The following is a 22,472-nucleotide window of genomic DNA, read 5'->3' on the forward strand; positions in this document are numbered from 1 at the left end:
AATGTCATTTATTTGTATTTCTATTCTTCTCTGCCAGGCAGGCTTGTGATAGAATTGTGTTTTCTGTGTATTTGTCTGTGATTGTACTTTCAGTTCATGGTGTGTCACTACTGTGACTGCCCCAGCATAAACTAATGTATGAATGTCTGCGAGTGTAGAAATTGAATGAATGTAGTGTGGTAGTAATTGAGTGAAATTATGTAAACACATAATTTAGTATTTTTCCTACTTCCTTTGATGTGTTGATTTTTGGTATTCGTGGTCGTTGTGTGGGATCTGTGCCTGTATATTTAGTGAGTGTTTCCTGAAATATAAGTGAGAGCGTATTAACTAAATCCATGTCTATGTTATCAGTGATGGATGAGGAAGTGTCTGTAGTATCATTAGTGGTAATTGTTGTATGTGTGTTATTATCAATGCTTGTTGCTGGATTATCCTGACAGGTTACATGATCTTCATTAATGTTAGATGTTTCTGTCTGTTGATGTATTTGATCAGCAACCTGTTGTTTGATAAGTTCAAGTGTTGTTTGTGGAATAAGGTTGTTGTGTATAATTGTTCTTTTTTGATCAACAACCCTTTGTTCAGTGACAGTGAGGTGAGGATACTGTTGTGTGAATCTATGGTGTAGTTGTTGTCTGTATGCTGTCATGTTTGTTTCGAGTTTTGTGATGGTGTAATAAGTACGGATGATAAACTTGTTCATTTCCATTGTCCATTTCATCCGTTGGCATGGTTTTCCAGTCTTTGTGGTCTGTGGATGCATTGCCACAGAAACACCAAGGCTGGGTTGGTTCCTCACATCTGTTGAGGGCATTGCAGTAGCCATGCTTTGGCCAGTGCTGCTTTTGCCACCGGTAACCAAGGGAGACTGTGGCATATTTTTCGAACGTGAGCCTCTGCCTAACCCACGAACGCGGACCTTGTTAACCCGGGTGACATCCGAGCCGGTATCACACTTTGATCTGGTTATTACCATAATAAATATCTCCACAGAATGTGGGTGTGATCACTCTTAACTTCATTTTCTCCCCATAGACCTTACTGGCATGGGTGTCCCTACCAGGAGCTTGTGCTCCAGCCTGCATTGCCCTATGGATCAGTAAAATTACTGGGCTCTCCCACCACGACCAGGTAGTGACCACGAGAGAGTCATTATTATTATTATTATTATTTCATATCATCACAGCTGTACATGTACAGTACATTGAAATTTATCACAAAACAATTTTTTTACAAATAATCTAAGACAGGTGGCCAACCCAAGGGCCATGGATGATGAAGTTGCCCACAGCGGCATTTGAAATGGTCTGCATGGTGATGGAGCAAAAAGAAAAATCAATTAAGGAAAGGAACAATACTGAATTCTTAACATTAAAAACATTAAAGGGATAACTAATCAACATTAAATTTTGAAAATGAACAGTATTTTAATAAATTTTTAATAATTAAAAACAAAATAAATCAATTTAAGTTATGTGAATCACCAACTTCCCCTGATTTGAAAGCCTTCTGGAAATTCTCTCCTACCTAGAAATGCATGATCTTGCCCTGTGTTTTGTGTGCAGACTCGGTTCCACCTATGTTTGAAAGCAGATGTTTTCAGCAATGAGCTTTGTTAAAAATAAGTACCAATATTGATAAGCATTTGTTATTGCCTACAAGCATCTGTATTGACAGATGCTTGTAGGCAATCTTCTTCTATTATCAACCTCAAAAATCAATCCTAATATTGAGAAACTGTTAACTGAATAGCAAGTTCAGAAACCACATTGAGTGGATTTTAAATTCAGATTCTTTATTTTTTTTTTAATTAGAATTTCAAGTTTTTTGTTTTCTTTTCAATAAAAAATGTTTTTAATATTTTGTCACATTCAGACTAACATTAGTGGCTTATTTAATATTTGTTTTTACATCCATCTAACAACAAATTTTAATGTTTTTATTATCTTTGTTTACTTTTAATGTTATTTAATTTATCTTTAACTACTAATTTAAACCAGATGTAGGGGATGGTAGGACAGTGGCCTACCAAAAACTTCCTGTCCATTTATAGACACTTGTAAAAAAAGTTGGCCACCCTTGATCTAAGGAATTTATTATCTAAACTTTTGAGAAATTTGCTGAGTTTATTATCGTGGAATTTCAATATTCAGTAAAATCTCATTCTAATGCTTTTTTGTGTAATGTTTACCATCATTAGACATTCATTTTTAATAGTCACAACTTAAATTTCATAAAAACTATTAAATTTAAGCTTCAGTTTAGCATTTTTTGATTTTTCAGATTTGATTGTTGATTTTAAGAAGTCACACATTCACAGGTAATTTTGATTTAATGTTTACAAGATAAAGGATACAGTAGGTAATTTTTGGATCTCAAATTTTTTAATTTTTGCTTTGTAAAGAGAGAAAAAAATTAGAAAAGTTTGCAGCTCCCCTTATGTTGCAGGAGGAGTAAATGCTTGCTTACTCTTTTAGGACCTAATCTTCAAACCTCTTTTTTTTAATATCAATAATTTTAACTTGATTGATATTCAAGGTTTCAAAAAAATTGCAAAACAGAAACAAATAAAAAAAAACAAATGAACAATAAGAACTATATATATGTAAACTGTTAGAGGCTAAAAAAGCTTTAAAATATTGACTTTTTACTTTTTACCATAATATATTGTAAGGTATTTAATTTTATATTATAATTAACATTTTTCATGATATTTTGTAGTTTTTAAAATTGTTTTCACATATTTACTAATTGTAAATGTTGTTGAAAAATAAACACTATAACTTATCTAGGATTATTATTTTAGTAACTAATGAATGACAAACACGCAAACACAGTCTTTTTGGTAGGAAATTTTCAAATTAAAAAAATAAATAAAAATCAAGATATACAGTCAAACCTGTTTTTATGCGGTGGATAGGGACCGCATAAAAAAAAACGCATTGAAAAAAATTGCGCGAAACTTCACGAGTGGCTATAAAAAATAGTTTTCGCAACACAATTAAAAAATATTTTTTTTATGCTGTCAATAGGGACCGCATAAAAAAGTCTCACATAGAAAATAACTCAAAACCGTATGAAATAACTAGGAATTGCTTTTTTAAACAAAATCATGACGAGGCTTGGCAGCTACTTGGAATCTCGCCAAACCTTTTGGAATCTGATTTAGAAAATACGTAAATAATACAGTACATTTACCTTCAATTTATGCTTTGAAATGAATCTTATCTTAATGGTCCAGGAATGTGAAAGCACTTTGAAGGTTTAATTAACGTAATTAAAACAGACGTAGAATTTATTGACAACAGATGTCAGCACTTGACTGCATCGTCTTGTCTATCGTCTGTTTTACATATTTTTGTCCAGGTGATGTTTTGTTGACTTAAAAATAAATTATTTCATTTTTCGCATATTTATGAAATAATATTGCTATAATAAGTTCATTTATGCTATAATAAGTTTATTTAGCTATAATAAGTCAACGTGAGACATGAAAAAACGCATGAGACTAGTTGCCGACTATACCACACAAATAAAAAATCGCACCAAAAAAACTGCACAAATAAAAAATCGCATTAAAAAAATTGCACAAAAAAAGACTGCATAAAAACAGGTTTGACTGTATATTAAATTAACTCTGTCTTTCCTTACCTTGTTAATGAGAAGATACTTTATCAAGTAAATATACTGTAGATTGCTTTTGTCATGATATTTTATTTAGCATCCGTTAGGTGATGATTTTAGCTATTTTTAAACTTATCCAACTTATCCTAATTTTTCTTTCAGGAAGTCTTACTTTTTATACTTTCGAACCTTATAGGAGTACTGTAATAAAGAAAAATTAAAATCAAATCAATAAGAATTAAATAAATTACAAAATACATGAAAAACTTCATGTTTTTGTTGAAAGTACATATCATGAATTTAGTATTGATGCAGCTTCTCATGTTTCAGGTTCCTCTTATAAATCTGTAGTTTTTTATTATGTAGTATTTTCTCTTGCATAGGTTTCTCTCCTAATAGTTTTATCTTATCATACATTTATATTTTTGTCCTTGGCATTATAAGCAGGTAATAGGAACAGAAACTACGGATTTATAAGAACTAAAACAATGTGATAAATATGAGAGATGCTACATTGTTCCCAAATGCATGGAAAAGGTTTACTTTATAGAAATGGTAAAATTTTTCTTGATTTTTTTTTTTTTTTTTTGTATTCTATTAAACTGTATTTTACTAGCAACAGTATTTAGTTGAACTGTTTTTCTAATTATTTCTGAAGAATTAGCTAAAAATGTTCTATATTTATTTATTTTTCTTTTATTTTGTATATATATATATATAATTTTATTTGAAGAATAACCACCCTTAAATAACTTAGTAAATACTGTCAAATACTAACTGCATCTTGTCCTTAAAACTTGAAATGATAATTATTCTCAAATAGAAGCCTTATCTACTATTCAAGGATTACTGAAAACTTAGAGAAATTATGTTAAATTAATAGATACTGTAAACTGTGGTAGATAGGTAGGATATTTATTCAACAAACAAACTAATAGAAAATGAAATATGTAAAATGTTCAGTACAGTATCCAGTAGGATTGGATTGGTGGAATAAGGTAACACAATGAATGGGTGATCTGCCAAGGGAATGCTTTCCAGGAGGACTTTCTATAGGAAACTGGTTCTTATTTAGATGTTAGACATATTAAGAAAACCTGGAAAATTCCATTTAGCCAGTTTGTTAGTAAGATTTGAACCCAACTTTTATTTGTTTTATCTACTCAGCCCACTGATGGGCAATATGCAGCAGGTATATTTTTTAATTACTTTTTTATTGCTTGTATATAGAAAGTAACAATCATTATAAACATTTTGAGTATAATTTGCTTTAAAAATCAAACTGTAATAAATAAATAAATATTTAAACCCTTTACTAATAATGAACATCAAACACATAAATGCAAAGGAAATAATAACTACCCTTAAATATAACTGCAGAGAAAATGTGCAGTTTAAAACAGTATTTGTTGCAATGTTTTGAATAAATCCAGTACTCTAATTTTTGAAGCATTAATTATTGTTATAATAATAAATTATATTAGAATTTTTTCATTTGTGATATCATTTTGAATTTTCATTCCTTACTTTAAACTTAATTTATTTTTAATTAGATTTATGGAAAAAATCTAAAAAGTTTATATTTATTTTTCTTAATTTAATTAATTTCATTGAAATTAATTCAATGAATATTTCTAGCATTTATTTTCAACTCCTAATTTATATCCTTTTCATTTTTTTATGCTTTATCATATAATACATTATTATGTATTATCTATATTAATGTATTATTTTATATATTTAAATGTTGTTCAATTTAAATTTTATAAAAAATTTATTATTTAACTATTATTGACGTTTTATATAATTTAAAAGTGCATTAACATAAATATGAATTTTTAAGACAATATTTCAATTCAGCTTTAGCACAAACAGTTGAAAATACTGCCTTTTTTGGAGATATACTTTTAAAGTTACCAGATATAACTCATAGCATTTTAAAAAAAGAGAAAACATGGTCTTTATTAATGAAGTGGTCCTTAGGATGGTCAAATTCTACAGGAATATATGATAAGAAAACAACTGAACTTATGAATCTAGTAAGTTTATTTTATTTTATTATGTCACCTCATGCAATTATAGTAATAATTCTAAAACAAGCTGTAATTTAATCATTTTGTATGATTGATGATGATTAAAAAACATTATCACTTATCTAAAAATAAGAACAGATGACCAATGCTGATTTAAATCTTTTTTTAGACTAGATGTTGTTACATTATTATCAGTTTTTATTTCATAAAATAAGTTATCAATATTGTTATTAAGTATTAATACTTCTGTAATAATCATAACTATCATAGAATTTTTCATATAAAGCATAAAATTTTCAAAATTAATTTTTTCTAATCTTTAGACAATATGCTAAGCCGGATCTTAATCAGTACTAAATTGTTAAAATAATATTCGCAATCAAGCGAATACTTTGGCATTATAATACCAGTATAATTAATTTCATACAAATGATCACAAAACAGAAATTTACTTAGTGCCATTGCTATGATAAAGAAGGTATTCAGTAAATTGTTTAGTTTTTTTTTTAATTATTTTATTGTGTTTCTTAACATCATATCAAAATAACCAATTTATTATCTTATTTAAATAGAATACATTATCTGAAATTATTCTTTCAGTATGCAATGAATATTTTTATATAATAAAATTAAATTTTCTAGTGTTTAATTTTATATATTAATAGATAACTTTGCATAGAATGCTGACTTTGCATTTTATCCAAATTTTACATAAATAACATTTATCCATAGTTTGAGAAAAGCTTATTTTTCATATTAGGAAAAGAGACTAAATAAAGGAGAAATTTTTCAGAATAATTTTATTTCTCAATATTATACAAAAGATTGCATTACTTAACTCATTATGTTAATAATTTCAAGATAATATTTTATGGAATGGAAAATATAATTAAAATTCTAGAATAAACACTGCACATAGAACACTGTTAAATGTTTTATATTTTCATTAGAAAATAGTAGCTAAATTAAGAAAATTTCTGTATACTTCAAGTTTTTCAAACTATCAAAAATTTTAAGTATACAGAATATGTATAGTATACAGTGGAAAACAGTAATAATGATACATCCATTATATTATATTAAAATATTGTTTTAATAATAATAATAATAATAACTTGCACAACATACCAACTATGCCCTGTGCTGAAATAAACATACATGATTTCCAATACACTGTTAACAGAACACACAACTGGAAGACACCTGGTGTAGACAACATTCACAATTTCTGGTACAAAAAGTTTACATCACTGCACCAGGAACTAGCTAAACATCTAACACACATCATCATCAATCCACAAGACATGTCAAATTTTCTTACTCGGGGCATCACCTACATGAAACCCAAAAACAACAATACCACAGACCCCACACAATACAGACCAATTACCTGTCTTCCAACACTCTACAAATTATTGACATCCTGTATTGCAAACAAAATATACAAACATGTTGAAGAACACGACATTCTAACGGAACAACAAAAAGGTTGCTGTAGAAATCACAGGGGATGTAAAGAACAGTTACTCATAGATTCAGTCATTCTACGACAAGCACACAAACAACACAGAAACATACACATGGCATATATAGACTACAGAAAAGCATTCGACAGCGTTCCACACAGTTGGCTGCAACATATCCTACACATGTACAAAATACATCCATCACTCATTGCATTCTTCCAAAACACTATGCAGCACTGGAGAACAACACTACATCTCAGGGTTAGTAACACTTCCATACAAACAAACCAAATTTTTATTAGGCGAGGAATTTTTCAAGGAGATTCCTTGAGTCCTCTCTGGTTCTGCTTAGCCCTGAATCCATTATCCAACATGTTAAACAACACGCAATATGGTTACAATATCAGACATGAAAAACAACATAGTATACACTGTCACATCTCATGTACATGGATGACATAAAACTTTATGCATCCACACAAAAACAACTTTATCAACTCCTACAAATCACACATTCATACACCAAGGACATACAAATGGAATTTGGCCTAGATAAATGCAAAACACTTCACATAGAAAAAGGAATCCTGAAGAAAGAAGGTTTTGCGCTCAGAAATGGAGACGTTATTGAATCCATGGAAGAGGGCAAGTTCTACAAGTATTTAGGATTCCAACAGGCCAAACTAACAGAACATACACAAATAAAGCAAAGATTAATTAAAGAATACCAAAGTAGGTTAAATGCTATTCTCAGAACACAGTTAAATGCAAAACACACAGTCAAAGCAATGAACACATATGTCATTCCAGTACTTACATATTCTTTTGGAGTTATACATTGGACTCACTCAGATCTCGAGCAACTCCAAAGGAAAACAAGAACAACACTCATTAAGCATAAACAACATCATCCTAAATCCGCCACAGAAAGATTAACTCTTCCACGTAAAGATGGCAGACGTGGCCTGATTGACAGTTAACCTTCACTACAAACAAATACAGTCACTGCGAGAGTTTTTCTACAAAAAACAAGAAACATCACAATTACATAAAGCAGTAACTATAGCAGACTCAAATAACACACCATTAAACTTACACTCACATCATATGGACACAACACAACATATAAAAAGCATAGACACCATTAAGCAATCGTGGGCTCAAAAGGCACTCCATGGCAGGCATCCTTATGATCTGGCCCAGGAGTTTGTTGACAAAACTGCATGAAACAGTTGGTTAGCTCGGGGATGCCTCTTTGGGGAGACGGAAGGATTCATGATTGCCATACAGGATCAGGTCATAAATACTAAAAACTACAGAAAACACATACTCAAAGATGCAACACTCACAAATGACACATGCAGAAAATGTCACATCATGCCAGAAACTATACAACACATCACCTCTGGTTGCAAGCTGGCACAGACAGATTATTTACACAGACATAATCAAGTAGCAATTATAATACACCAAGAGCTTGCAAAGAAACACAAATTAGTAGACATCCACGAGCCATATTACAAGTACATTCCACAGACAGTATTGGAAAACAACACACACAAAATGTACTATGACAGAGCCATAATTACAGATAAAACAATTTACCACAACAGACCAGACATCACACTCATTGATAAACACAATAAAATCACATACATTATAGACATATCCATTCCAAACACTCACAATATAAAAACGCATGCACTGAAAAAATTAGCAAGTACACAGAACTCGCCCAGGAAATAAGGCATCTGTGGAGGATGGATAGGGTGCTTATTGTAGCTGTTGTTCTCTCCTCTACCAGGTGTCATACCACACACACTACACAAAAGCCTGGGCACATTACAATTGAATAGAAACACATATATCACACTACAGAAGGCTATATTGAATATATTATAGGCTATATTAATCACTATATTGAATACATGTCATATTGTGAGAAAATTCCTGAATACAGACACACACACTGATACACTTCTTTAATTTCTGTTTTGGTTACTATGCCTTGACTTTGGTCCGGCATAGTACACAGTCACCGGTGTTAACCGAGTATATCTCACTTAACCCAATCTCACTTAACCCATAATAATATCATTTCACAAATCTAATAAGAATGGTAGTGCCTCAAACTTTTGAGACTCTATTGTTTAATCTAAATCTTTTGATTATATATACTAAGATAAATAAGGTAATGTATTTTTGAATTTATAAAATTGAGGTATGCCAATGCTGCTTTTATATGGTAGATACATTCCTAGAAAATTTATATTAAAAAATCATGTAAAATGAAAATACTAAAACCAATAAAATTAATATTCAAGAGTATTCAAATCAAATTTATTAGTATAGGCCTCAGCCTGTTACAAGGGGAGTTAATCCACTTACAAGTAGCATAACGAAAATTACAAGAACAATTAAGTATCAAAAAACTTTATAACATAGTTATATAAATGGCAAATAAATAGATAAGTTGCCCGATGAAGTATCTTATACATCACTTCTACCGAATCACATTCATTTAATCTGATAAGATTGTATTTTTGCCTTAACTTTAGTCTTTTTTCACATTTACAAATCAAATGAAATTTGGAAAAAGACATATAACATCTTGGACATGAATTATTCTCGTAAGTGTACATTTTATTATCAATCATTAGAAACTTAGAATTAAGTCAGAGTTGAATAAAGAGTCTCATCATTCTAAAAGGCAAATTCGAGAATATATAACTATTGTTACTTGGAAATAATAATATCGGACTATAACTGTTTTGAGATATTTTTAAATGAGTATCTTCTATGTCTCGCGAATGAGAGATATCAAGGACATTCCAAATAAGTTGTCGATGTACTACTTCTTCAAGATTTGATGAGAGTATAAATGGTTTGATCGAGCAGCCAAAACTGTTTAACATTTTTGAAATTAGCGAAACCCAGTTATTTTTTGATGGTTTCTGTATAGAATTCTTATATAATTGATATAAAAGACTGAATGTAATACCACCACTGTCTCTTAGCTTAATTATCAGCTTTATACATCTTTTTATGATGAGCACCATAGGACTATATCTACTTGTCTCCAATCTTAACATACTTCCCGGAGTTTTGCAATCCAACCAAAACAGTCTACATAAGAATTTATTCTGTATGATTTCCAGCTTCTGGACATTGGAGAGACACCATAAAGGAGATGCATAACTCACAGAGTTAAAAACCAAGGATTGAAATAGATTAAGCTGGGTTTGGATCAAGCCCAAATGAGTCTTGGCACACAGCTTAATAACACCCTGGATTAACCGATTGGCTTTAACCATCATAGCTTTAATTTGTTTTTCAAACGAGAGCAAAGGTGAAAAAATAACTCCTAGAAATTTTGTTTCGTTGACCACCTTAATCTCTGTATTATCAATAAAAACAGACATATTTTTCTTAGGAAGTCTTGAACCATTCCTGAATATCACTATGTGAGATTTTTTAGGATTAATGCTCAAATCCAATTGAGAAAAGTAACTAGTTAATAGTCGTATTTTCCTTCTAAGAGCGACCGCCGTCGGTGCTAGAATAACAATGTCGTCGGCATACGAAATAGAGTGGACCACAGTAGTACCTATCATGAATCCATCGTCGTCATTATCAAAAATATCATTAATATCATAAGTATAAAAATTAAACAAATAGGGAAACCAAGGGTCTCCCTGTAATAAGCCTTGATCAATCGAATGAAGGCATCCCTATACACCATTATATCTACAGATCATCTCATAATGTCCAAACAATAGTCCGACCGATTTGACCATATAACTCTCCGCTCCACAATGTAACATTTTATTCTGTAACATTTGAACATTCGCTGAATCATATGCCTTCTCAAGATCAACAAACAAAGCAAAAACTTTGTGTCTTTTTTTAAATAACTGAATCTAGATAATGGCCAACAAAACAAACAAAGTAACCCGAGTACCACCGCTTAAAATGAAGGCAAATTGGGTTGGATTTAATAAATTCTCATCTTCAGTCCATTCAATAAATCTAGTAGCCAGCATAGCAGTAAAAAGTTTGAGAAAAGTCGACAGTAAAGCTATCGGGCGATGGTTAGCTGGATTGGCTCTATCTCCTTTCTTATATACCATTCGAAAAACCACACGGTTCCACAACTCAGGAATGACACCCATTACATAAAATCTATTGTATTGCCTGATTATATAATTTAAAATTGTACTTGGTAGCAATTTCAATATTATATTAGGAACCCTGTCAAAACCCGGGGCCGAATTAGTTTTTAGCTTCTTGATACATGAATGAAGTTTTTGTATAGTAAAGGCCTCTTCTGTTGGCAAAGACTCCATCTTTTTAAATTTCTCTATTCTGGTAGTCGCCAATTTATCCTTATATCCAATCGAAAAATTATCGAAGAACATATTCCATTCATCTAATGGTATATTAACAGATTCTTTCGAATGAGCAACCGGTCGTCGAAAACTATTGATCACTTCCCAAAATTTTTTGGAATCTTTCGTTCCTATTAAGTATTTATTTAAATCAGAATAGTATCTCCTTTGTTTTGCTCTAATCAAATTGTTATAAATTCTTTTATTATTAATATATTTCTTCCAATCAATTTTCCTATTAGATTTTCTAAACTGATTTAGGCTTTGCTGTTTTTTCTTCTTATGATAATAGCATTTATTGTCATACCATCTTTGAATAAACCTGCGCGGCATACTTTTGAAGCAAAATTTAGCATGGAACGAATTTAATAGACAAATAAATTTTTCATAATTAACCAACGGAGTTAACTTATCCTCTTGATTTAATACTTCGTGAAACCTCTCTGGAACTTCTCTTGTTATCCTTTGTAAATTAAATCTTAGGCATCTTGTTTTGTCAAATCTTAGTTGCTTCTGACCGTTTGGATATAAAGATTTTGTTTCCCTCAAGTGACCCAATAGGGTTAATTGAATTGGGAAATGATCGGACTGATCATAGTCGACCACAGACAATGATCCGCAAAAATAAAGCATATCTTCGCTGGCTAGAATATAGTCAATAACAGATTTCCCACTATGACTCAAGAACGTATATTCTCCCGGCACATCCCCAGCAATTCTTCCATTTAGTGTGGTGAAATTATTATCCTGCAAAAATTCCAAGAAACGTCCTCCTGCTGGGTTAATTACTCTATCTTTGGATTTCCTAAAGTTATTAATAACCGGATTATCTCCTTGAAAAACTACATCCATATTTTTGCCAATACGTGCATTAAAGTCTCCCCCCAGGATCCAACAGTCTGTAATATTACTCCAACGGTTAATCGCTATTTGCAATTCCTCAATATAATTATTATAATTTCCAGTAGGATTAATATATACTAATATAATTCCCAATAACCTTGTTCTCCACAATTTGTGAAGTTTGGGATTTAACTCAATTAAATTAAAATGTACCAAGGTTTAACTTGTATATACTTTAAATAACCAAACGATCTCTTAATTAATAACAAAAGACCTCCTGCAGGTCTACTGAATCTTTGTTCCTTAAGTGCTGCACTATGGGTAACCCAGAATTCATCCTGTAAACCCAAATTGTCCAAAAAACTAGAACTGATCGACCAAGTCTCAGAAATACCAGCAACATCATTTGACATTAGGTAATGCTTTATAGATCGTCACTAATCTTATTAACCATACCTTGAATATTCCAAAAAGAAATGTAAGCATTCTCAACATCGGCGCATTGACCCACCCTCGGAGAAGACAAAATTATTGAATTCGGGTTGTCACTTCGCCGCGTCATAGAATTATTAGTCCTTAAGCCATTTAATAAAAGGTTATTATTATTCATCACTCCTGGCACATTATCACGAGATCCCTGATTCCTTATAAAAAACAGTCTAATTGGATGATTTCCTTTGAATATATGTCGTATGTAAACATTATGCCATTCTTAATATAATAGTCATCTCTAACTATGATTTTATGGCCATTAGACTTCTCCTGGGCAATTCTTGCAATTAGTTTTTGCTTCCTGACCCTAGACCGTTTACATAAATCAGCTGTCATTATTATATTTTCCTTATATCTCTTCAACAAATTAGGCTTTACCTTCCAGAATGCACGAAGAACTAAGTTTCTCTCATAGACAGAGGCAAAGGAGATTTTAACTATAGACTTTGTATCATTTCCAGAAATTCTGACTAAACCGGACAAACAAAATTCCTCGATACCTAACTCATTTCTAATAAAATGAGAAATCTCGGCTGACGGGTCTTCAGTTGTAAACGAGAAATTAAAGATAACAATATTACTCCTCGTTTTCTCATTGATTAACTTATGTAATTGAAATTCAATCTTAGCTCTCAACAGACCGTCATAATTACCTCCCTGTTCCAATTTTTCCACTTTATGAGACACAGTATTCAGTTCTTCCTTTAGGTCATCATGTCTCTTCTTCAGTTTACATAATTCTTCCTTTGCACCCAAATCAACAGAGAGTTGAGAGAACTTCTCCTGAATTAGGTTATACAGTGCTTTAATGGTATATTGAGGCTCTTCACCAAGATCCTCCACCGCAACCGCAGACGAGGTAAAATAGTCCTGAATATTTGCATCTCTTACTCCCCCCAGATTCTGTTTCAAAGATGTTCTGTCTACAGCAGCATGATTCTCTTCAACAACATCATAAAATAGTCCTGAATATTTGCATCTCTTACTCCCCCCAGATTCTGTTTCAAAGATGTTCTGTCTACAGCAGCATGATTCTCTTCAACAACATCAGTTAAACTACAACTTTCGGTTTCACTGGAATCCACCTTACGAGGTCTGCCTCGACCTCTCTTTTGCATATCCGCCCTCTCGATGTCCGGAGGGGATCTCGATAACGGCCCAGGGTTAGGTTCAATCCCAGAAATTAGTAGAAGATATCTAATTAATTTAATACCTAGCTTATCCATTTTAGCTTGTATTATCCAAAAGCCCTTCTCAACTTCAGAAAAAAACCAATCACTTCAAAGACACCTCAAAGGTGGAACGAAAAGTCACCAACAGCCTTGAAGCCAAGCCAACTCCCCTAAGTAAAATTAATATGATAAATTAATATAATAGAATGTGTTTAAACAAAATATTTCAATTTTAGTTAATAAACCAAAGGAGGAACACATGTAACTTACTTATTGGCAAAATTTAAGAAATTTATATTATTTGCACAAATTTTATTTTAATTTTTTTTTTTCAATTAAGCACCAAGATACCTCTAACTTTTAGCATCAAATGGCATACAAAAACTATTTGAATTGAAAGAAATTTAAAGAATTGTAAGTGTACAAACAAATTATCAAACTTTGAAATAAATTTTTTTTGACTGTTTCAATTTAAAGATAAAGTCAGAATGAAAGACTGATTGGGCAATCTAGAGCAACTAAGTAAGCAAACCAATAATAGTTCATTTCATGTATTCATGTTTTATGTTTATATTTGTTTACTTACTTAGCTTCTGTCCACCTAGATGCACTCATTTTTACTACTCATGTTCAGATAAATCATATAAAACAGCCAAACCTTAAAATTTACTTGTGTATGCGTAGCAGCTTTAAATTCAAATTCTAAGAAGACTCACATTGACCATTAAGTGGTGTGAATTATGATTAACCCTTGAATAACAAATGTTCTTGTAACCCCTTTTGGGCTCTTCTTCAGGCTTTTTTCAATTGAAAACAAGCTGGATCTTAAAATTTGAACATAAAATTGAATGGGAAGAGATTTCAAATAACGCGACCTTATGCTCATGTGTTCCCCGTGACACATTTAAATAAGATCAAACATTAAATATCATTATCAAGAAATGACATGAATACCAAATTTGAACTTAAAATGAAAGAGTAAGAAGATGAATTTGAATAAAGAGAACTTATGTACTAAGGAGTTTTTAAAAAAAAGTAATTTTCTACGATAGATAGTATGAAGTTTTTTTTTTAGAATTAAAATAAAATTGAGATTTTAAAAATGCAAAATTAAAACATGTTAGATCAAAACAAATCATATAAAAAAGAGAATTGAATCTTTTAGACCATGTTAAATCAAAATAATGAAAAAATCCATGTAAAAAACAGAGCTGGGTGTATTTCACAAATACAGAAATGAAAACTTGGAAATAAAGGAAAATTATGAAATTTAAAATATTTAATATAATTTGTGTAATTTAATTATTAAGTTTAGAAGAATATATAGCATTATACGCAGATTTCAAAGGTGACAAAATTATGGCATTATACAAAGATCTTAGAGATGTTTCATTCTGTTATAATACAGTATTGGTGAATCTCAATTGGTTATATGAAATTTCTAGAATCTAAATCAACAGAAAATTTTGGATAATCAGAACACATTCCTTACTTTTTAATAAAGAACATGTCATCATACAGCTTTTTTAGTAAGGAATGTTTTTACAGGTTAGCAAATTAACATGAAATAAATTTAATGTCCGTTTACTTCATGTTAAGTTGCTGGCTTGTAGATGGTTTATGAAGACTGTTCACTTAAGTAATCTTCAAATCCAGCTGGTACTTTTATTATTGCTTATATGTATTGATATATAAGATAATTAAAATTTTAAGATTTTCATTCCAAGAAAATATAGTTACTTTATGATTTTGAGTTTTGACTGGAATACGAGCATTCTAAATTATGTCCATGATAATTTAACTATACTTTGCACATAAATATTTCTGTTGTATATGTTGTTATGTGCATTGTCACAAAAGTTTTCAGAATATTTTTCAAATATTGAATAAACTTTTATTTATTTATTGTTTTTTAGGTTGCTCAAGAATTTAATCTCACAGAAAAGGACCCAAATTTTATAAATCCATACAAAAAAGAAATAGAGGTAAGAAAGTAGAATAATTTTTACTGCCAAATACAGATTTAATTTCAGATATTCAGAAAGAAAGAAATAAATAGCAATTGGGTAAAAAGGAAAAAATCTTTAAAAAATGAATATTTCAACACAATCAATAAAAAAAAATTCATCAAAAGAAAAATAACAGAAAATTTAAGTATAACAATTAAAATTAACACTCCAACACCAAAAAATGCAAAACATACACTTTAATAGATATTCAGTATTATTTATTAAAGTACAAAGTATGTACTGTACATACTTGGTGTTGCATTAAGCATGACCAAGATAAAATACAAAGAGATATCATAGATATGTGACAAAGTAGTGAATATACAATAGAGTAATATATACAGTAGAGAGTCGTTAATCCGAATCAATTGGGAACTGGGGTTGTTCGGATTAGTGATTTGTTCGGATAACCGATTATGTCTGAAAAATATATTAACCTGTCCGATGTTCAAATTTTTCTCTGTTGCGTGTTGCTTCGTGTTGAATTTTTCTCCGTTGCGTGTCGCTTCGTGTTGAATTATCATCGATTTTAAGCTTAACAAAAATTTTTATAATAATAATCGAGGCTATTGTATCGTTAAAAATTATTTCTTTATTTTGTAAAAACAAAATAAATATATTGAAGAATATAAAAACATGAAAATTATACTTTAGAAGTAAATCTAGTATCAAAAACGTTCAATTCAGCACGACACAGTCTGACTGAAAATCGTTCGGATAACCGGCGATTCGGATTACCGGGGTTCGGATTAACGACACTCTACTGTAATATAATACACAAAACAAACCTAATCACTACAAAATACAGAAAAAACAAATTAATACAAATACAATACATAACAAAACAATAAAAGTTACAAAGACAAAACATAAAATACATATGTATGAAATATAGAAACCGGAGTTAAAATATATACAGTAGACAACAGTATGGTTGAGAGTTACAAGTTACGAGATTAAGCCATTACTGGTGACAGTTGGCAGAATTTCTTCGCCAGTCTGGAGAAGGCAAAGTAGATTTGGTTGTTCACAAGTAGGTTGGAGTGACAGCATGGCCATGTCAAAGTTCTGTAATAGAAGTCTGATCTCCAGATGCTCTGCTTCAAGAATGGGACTGTCAAAAATGTAATGAGTCCCATTGTCCTCAACATGACAAAAGGGACAGAGATGTGAAGGATAGTTGGTGAAGCGGGAGAGATAGATGCTGAACTTTCCATATCCAGTAAGAAACTGAGTCATGTGGTAGCTCAGCACAAACCAGTCAAGCTTCATAAAGTCACTAATGTTTGGTATATAGTTACAGGTAATGCAAGTGTTGTTATTGTTCCACATGTCTTGCCAGGATGAAAGGGTGTCCTTCCAGAGGAGCTGGCATAAGGTGCGCTTGCTTATCTTGTTGTAGATGACAGAGATGATATTGTCCGTGATGGCTGTTTTGGGAAGCAGGTCAGCATGCTCACTACCGGGAGTACCCTGATGGGTGCATGTCCAAGTAATAGAGATGAAATTACTAGTGCTGTTGATGATGATCCTGATCTCAGTGGCAGTCAGGTGTAGATTATTGCCCTTGATTAAGGAGTAAGCGGATAAACAGTCAGTGACGATTTGGACGTAACTGGAGGAATAGTTGTTTGTGGACCAGAGGAGGGCTATTTTGATGGCAAGGAGCTTCCTGGAAAACAGTGCATAAGTAGCTGAGACAATATTGTTGGAAGTATTCTTCAACCTGATTGATGTAGACAACAAAAGTGCAGACAATGGAGTCATGAATTTTGGACCTGTCAGTAAAGATTTCCACAATAAGGGTTTGTGAAGTGGAGTTATTGAGGTTGTTCAGATCATTTTCACAGAGAAGGGTATTGGAGAATGGATATGAGACTCATAATTGTAGCAGTTGATCAGTCCAGCACTGGAATTAATTTCTTTCCCCATTTGACGTTTTGTATCTTCCCATTAAGCTGGATAATCAGGTCAATGAGAGCTTCCTGGATATGACTTGAGATGAGATCAGATGAGTCTGTTTGATGTGGATTTTGTTGGATGCCCAGCCCCAGCTGCCTCAGGCATAAGTGACCATAGGAATATAAATCTGGTCATAGATTGTGCTCATGCCACCAGATGAGAGACCCCAGGTTTTTCTAGCTACCTGTGCAAATGCCTGCATGATTAATTCCGTACAGTTGGTGACAGCTTCAATGTGGGCATTCCAATACCACACCAAGGTATTTGAGGTGTATTGCTATTTTGATGTTTTTACCATCCATCTTGATCTCGGGGATCCTTAAATAAAGATTCGGTTGACCAGATTTATTTAGAATAATGCCTTTAGTTTTGAGAGGATTAAAGTTCAGTTTGTGTTTAATTCCCCAGTTGTGGATTTCCCTTAGCATATAGTTACCTCTGTGCTTGAGGTCAGCCCTAGAGCAACCCACCCCATCAGGATCAAGACAATGTCAGCATATGCTATTAATTTATCCTGACCAATGTTCTGTTGGAGGGAAGCATTGAATATGATGTTCCAAAGGAGAGGTCTGCAGACAGATTCTCATGGACATTCTCTGCAGACTCTTTTTTTGATGTGATATTGGCCCTTTTGTAGAATGGCATACCTGTTTTTCAGATAGTTTTTCATGATGTGATACAGATTGGTGGGGCAGTGGAAGTTTCTTAATTGATATAGAACGAGGGGCCACCTAAGTCTGATGATGTCAAAGGCCTTGGAAATGTCCAAGCTGACCATGAGCGCACATTTGTTGTCATTCACGAGGTCTTTAGTGGTTTCAATGGCCATATAAATAGCATCCTCAGAGGATCTTTGTGGATGGAACCCATACCGATTGTTGTCAAGAAGGTGGTTGGCTTCCAGGAACCAGGATAGGCAATTGTTTATTAAACATTCCAGAATCTTTCCAAGTACAGGTAAGAGAGAAATGGGACAAAGATCCTTGGGATTACTCAGTTTAGGAGCCAGGACAATCCTAGCCACCTTTCAGGGATTCTAATTAAAATACTTTAATAGATATATAACATAATATAACCAATGTGGGAGTTTGCCACCTTAAACATTTTGAAAAATTGGAAATACGAAAAGGTGGCCAGAAAATCAATGGCCATTAATTACAATGACATAGAGGTTGACATAGAGACATAGAGAGCATATCTCTTGCTTAGAACTCCTTATACAAAGTATCTTAGCTGAGATTCCTCCATCCCCTCACAGCATTGACAATATTCTTAAACTGATACTTATATGATGAACATTGGTTTTCCTATGCTTTTTCTATTTTCATTATGTAAGGATCTGAAATACTGGCCTTCAACATTTTATGACATCACTGCATCACATTAACCCTTTTGTCAACTAACTGTCAACTTTTACACCTGAGAGCGAAACATCTGTTAGGTTCTCAGGTACTAAAATGATGCTTTCTCGCCATCTTTTGACCTAACATCTTGATTTCATCGATATGATTTAATAATGAATTAGACAGTTGTCGCTTATCTCTCTCCAATTCAAGAAGTCGTCACCCATCCCTCTGAGAGTTCGAGTTGTCGCCCAGATCTACAATCGCTAGGATCCCCAATTTCGTAGTGCTTCAATTCTTTGTGTGCAATGTATTGGATTAAGTCTATCGTCCCATGGACTATTTGCTGGACTAGAATACCGAAAACCTTAAGAGGACTAATTTCGCCATCATGTTATTTTTACTAAATGAGACAAGCAACCAACTTCAGATATTTATCGCCACGCGTATTTTATGTAAACTCTCTCTCTCTCTCTCGAGAATCGCGACATTAGCCTTATCTACCCCTTTTTAAATGTATGTTGATCATGTTCCCATTCTGTGTAAATAAACGTTGTTTAGTTAATGAGGTCTCTATGAGAGTTACTTCTGGTGCACTCTCTCCCCCTCCATCCCGAATCTGATTGCTCCATAACGCAATCGCTTGCGTGGTCTATCCTTGAACCGCCATGGCTTCCATGTCAGCTAAGACACGGTGGTGTCAATCCTGACAAGGCATCGAAGAGGTGCCGACCTCCCCAGTCCCAATTACAAGTGATGTTGCAACCAATCATATCAATGTTCTTTTTGTGTAAAAATAAAAAAATTTGTTGTAATTATGATTACTGTAGACAAATTAAAAGCATTAATTTGTCTATTAAAGTGTGTTTTGCTGGATTTTTAGTATTGGTGCGTTAATTTGAACTTCATCCAGTTTTACAAGGTGTTTATAATGATAAGAAAGAAATGGAAAGCCTTAATAATTTATAATATAGTGCTAAATAGATTAACCAAATATAAATTACACATCAGAATGAACCAAATCTGTTATTCTTTCATTTTTTATTACTACATGATTTAAAACACTATCTCTAAAGATTTACTGTTATTTATTTTCAATAATACTTTTAAATGAAACATGTACAAATGCTAATGCAGAAATCTGGTTATAACTTTATGCAGCTTATGTTTACCAGGACATTACGGGTATGAGCTAAGTGCTGTTGAGGGTAATGCCAGGAAATTTTAACCGTAACTAATGTTGTTTTTAAGCAAGATGTATATTTGTTAGCACCTTTTTACAAGATATCTCAAAAGTAAAGCCGACAGAAGAGGGGCGTATGCCCAAAATGCATATTGACCCACAAGATATTCCTGAATAAAGAGTAATGTCAAAGATGTCCACTGTCTATCTATGCATCTAATTGTGACAGAAAAAAACACCATGCCATGTTGATATCTCTTTACTGATATAAGATGTTACTGGCATTCTGATTAGGATACAAGGGGATATGTTGACAATGCATTCAAAAGTGCTTATATTGCATACAATTTTTGTGAAAAAATTCATAAGAAATGTCTTGATAATGGAAAATTTATGGTCAGAAACATTTGAAGTCAGAATTTTTTTATTCCTTAAACTTAATGAGGTTTTACTCTGTGTATTTAATATTCCTTAAAATCAACTAGTTGACCTGACAGAAAGGTATCAGCTTATTACTTTGGAGAATCTTAGATCCAAATTTGATCTTACTATTTATTGGGCTACAATTTTCAAAAATTGCAGACTTATAAATTTCTGCTGGCATTCATTCAACTGTCTGTATGTCCTTCCTTAATCTTGAGAACAGTTAGATAGATGAAAGTCAAGACCAGATATGGAAAGCTTAGGGGCAGAAGGCCCTGATTAACTATGTATAAACTACTGGTTTGGACCAGAAGTCATATTTCAATTCAAAAAGTTTCTCCTGAACAGAGTTAGGTAGACGACTGGCATGACTGTATTGTTAATAGGAAAAGTATGATGTATAGATGCAAGACACTACTAAAATGGAGAGCATTGTAACAGAAAATTGCTGCTCAACATCAGTGCCGTAACTAGGGCAGTGCCCAGGCACAGGGCGTAGACCCTGGGGGGCGCAGAAATAACCTAGACCAAGTTTTGGGGCATAGTTACAGATGCTCGCACCGGGCGCATAAAAGACTAGTTATGACGCTGCTCAACATTGTGACAATGTCACAATAAATAATTGCTCATAACATTTACAAAAGATTTGCACAACTTTAAGTTTCATGGTTTTAGGTTTTTTCCTTTATCTTTAAACTAGACTAAATAAATTTCACACAGTTAGGTTCACTTTATTAAAGTAAATCACTTAAGTAACAAAATTTTTTTATGCACCTATATGCTTAATCCAAAATAATCTAACGGGATTACAATTAAAGAGGGGAATATTTGAATCCAAAAAGTTCTCATTTCTAAGAACCTGTGCTAGGATTTCAAATACAGGTATACCTCGCCTTATGTTGGTAATTGGTTCCAAGAGAGATGACGTAAGTCAAATTTACTTGTGTAGTTACGACATAAGTCGAAACCACGGTGGAAAACACCAATAATGAGCACTTAAAAACCGCTAAATAAGACGAGAACACAGAAACACAGGTGTTTTCATGTTTCGTTTTCTAGGATTTATGATGATTATATTAACATTTACTGTAAATGTACATATTTTAATATGATTTTATGTGCTTTTAACGCTTTTCTAGTGATATTATGACTTTGATATTTGTGGCAGACAGATGTAAAGTCGAATAAAATGACTTAAACTAGATATTTATTTAATAGTGTAAAAAGTTTTTCCATATACTTTTTTGACAAACGACGTATAATCAAGCACGACGTAACTCGAGGTATACCGGTACTAATAGTTTTCAAATATGATCCTTATGAGTTTGCATATAACAAATAAGTCAATATGATTACCAAGGACTAGTGTCTTGCTCTGCTGTCAGAAATTTTAATCACATTACAGTAATATAGAGATCCATATACTCAGCACCCGCTCAAGCATTTATGTCGCCCTGGACAAAAAGACAAATTGCAGGCCCTTAAATTTATTTAGAGAGAAACATGTAATATAAAATTAAAATATACCTGC

General features: G+C 32.3%; 1 protein-coding gene across 1 annotated transcript in view; it reads left to right on the forward strand.

Moving 5' to 3' along the window:
* LOC136980474 (coiled-coil domain-containing protein 134-like) overlaps positions 1-22,472 on the forward strand; it is a 51,916-nt gene that overhangs the window by 21,049 nt on the left and 8,395 nt on the right. The window contains exons 4-5 of the mRNA XM_067276593.1: positions 5,488-5,666; positions 15,938-16,006. Coding sequence (XP_067132694.1) covers positions 5,488-5,666; positions 15,938-16,006 — 248 coding nt within the window. The remainder of the gene's footprint in view (positions 1-5,487; positions 5,667-15,937; positions 16,007-22,472) is intronic.

Source organism: Centruroides vittatus, unplaced genomic scaffold, assembly GCF_030686945.1.
Source record: "Centruroides vittatus isolate TY-2023 unplaced genomic scaffold, ASM3068694v2 contig_7, whole genome shotgun sequence".
Classification (NCBI taxonomy): Eukaryota; Metazoa; Arthropoda; class Arachnida; order Scorpiones; family Buthidae; genus Centruroides; species Centruroides vittatus.